Below are 1,576 nucleotides of genomic sequence, written 5' to 3' on the forward strand. Positions count from 1 at the left end.
GGGACCCCTGCCGCCATGGCTGGCTAGGGAGAATGGTGGCCCTGACACCCCTGCCACCATGGCTGACTATGGAGAACGGTGGCCCCCAGAACCCCTGCCACTGTGTCTGTCTGACAAAATCACCCCCAGCTGAGAGTCCCCACTCCAGACTGATACACTATCTAATAATACATGACGGGGTGTCAAGTAACCCCTGAGCTGAATCTTGGGAGACCACTTTTGTGGTCCTGCCTGACAGCTGCAAAGCCAAACCTAGATTTTATCCAAACCTATGGATGGAGTGATCTCAAAAAAGGCAAGAGAAATGCAGAAAAATGAAGACAAGGCACATGTACAGAAGCGTGTGCGGCCAACGCAAGCACGGGTTTCCTGTGTAACCATAGCCGGGACCCGCGGGCCACACTCCCCAACTGGCCTCAGTGGTGTCATATTGATTCCAGCTGGATCAATGACCGTGGGGTGTTTTCGGGAGGAATAGGGACACAGTGATCATCTTTCCATCAGAGCGCTGTTCGAAGGTGTTTCTGGGGTGGTGTAAACGCCTATGGCGCATGTCATCAGCCGTCACAGGCCACACTCCCTTTGGGTTCTGTGCGCCTCCAACGGCGCCATTTGCTCCTCACTGTGGCATTTACGAAGGAGGTAGCTGAGACACAGAAAGTCGGCAACTGGCCTGCGGGCGAGTGGGACCCACACCCAGGTCCACACAGGTCTGAAGCCTGGGACTCCGTCTGTACAACCGCCCACAGGGTCCAGACGCCCGCGTCCCCACAGCCACCTGCAGCGTCCAGGCCACTCCATCCCCATAGCCACCCATAGCGTCCAGGCGGCCATGTCCCCTCTGTGCTGCTCTTTTGGGAGCCAACAATAACCCTGAAGGCCACCACCCATTCCCTTTCTCCTCCAGGTCATAATGCTGAGCTCCGTACCAGACCTACACGGTTACATTGATAAGTCGCAGCTGACTGAGGACCTGGGCGGGACCCTGGACTACTGCCACTCTCGGTGGCTGTGCCAGCGCACGGTGAGCCACGTCGGGGCCAGGGGTTAGCTGCGGCCAGCTCGAGTTCACCCACGAATTGATCTCGCATTACAGCACGGCCTTTTCCAAAACACGTCCACATTAAGAGACGTTTTCTTCCCCAAGAATGAGGAGATGGTCTCAGTGGACCTTCATCATTGTAAAGAAGTAACATGAGCAATAAGTCAGGGAGTGGCTTTCTCTGGGCTTGCAGAAGACCAAAAAAGCCCTTGAGCTGTGGTTTGTAGCACTCACTGCTCTCAACAGGAAGAGGCAGCACAGGCAGGGGTGACGCTAGGTGGCGGGCACATTTGTAGAGGTGCCTCGTGGGATGACTCCAGGTGGTGGGCACATTTGTAGAGGGTGCCTCGTGGGATGACTCCAGGTGGCGGGCACATTTGTAGAGGGTGCCTCATGGGTTGACACCAGGTGGCGGGCACATTTGTAGAGGTGCCTGGCAGGGGTGACTCCAGGTGGTGGGCACATTTGTAGAGGTACCTCGTGGGATGACTCCAGGTGGCGGGCACATTTGTAGAGGGTGCCTCGTGGGATGAC

At 56.5% G+C, this 1,576-nt stretch overlaps 1 protein-coding gene across 13 annotated transcripts in view; it reads left to right on the top strand.

Moving 5' to 3' along the window:
- The window catches only part of MCF2L (MCF.2 cell line derived transforming sequence like), a 212,943-nt gene that overhangs the window by 174,787 nt on the left and 36,580 nt on the right, over positions 1-1,576 (top strand). For all 13 annotated transcript variants that reach the window (XM_017502483.2, XM_017502537.2, XM_017502520.2 and 10 more), the window contains one exon: positions 908-1,024. In XM_017502483.2, the coding sequence (XP_017357972.1) occupies positions 908-1,024 (117 nt within the window). The remainder of the gene's footprint in view (positions 1-907; positions 1,025-1,576) is intronic.

The sequence above is a fragment of the Cebus imitator genome, unplaced genomic scaffold, assembly GCF_001604975.1.
Source record: "Cebus imitator isolate Cc_AM_T3 unplaced genomic scaffold, Cebus_imitator-1.0 Scaffold14, whole genome shotgun sequence".
NCBI lineage: Eukaryota > Metazoa > Chordata > Mammalia > Primates > Cebidae > Cebus > Cebus imitator.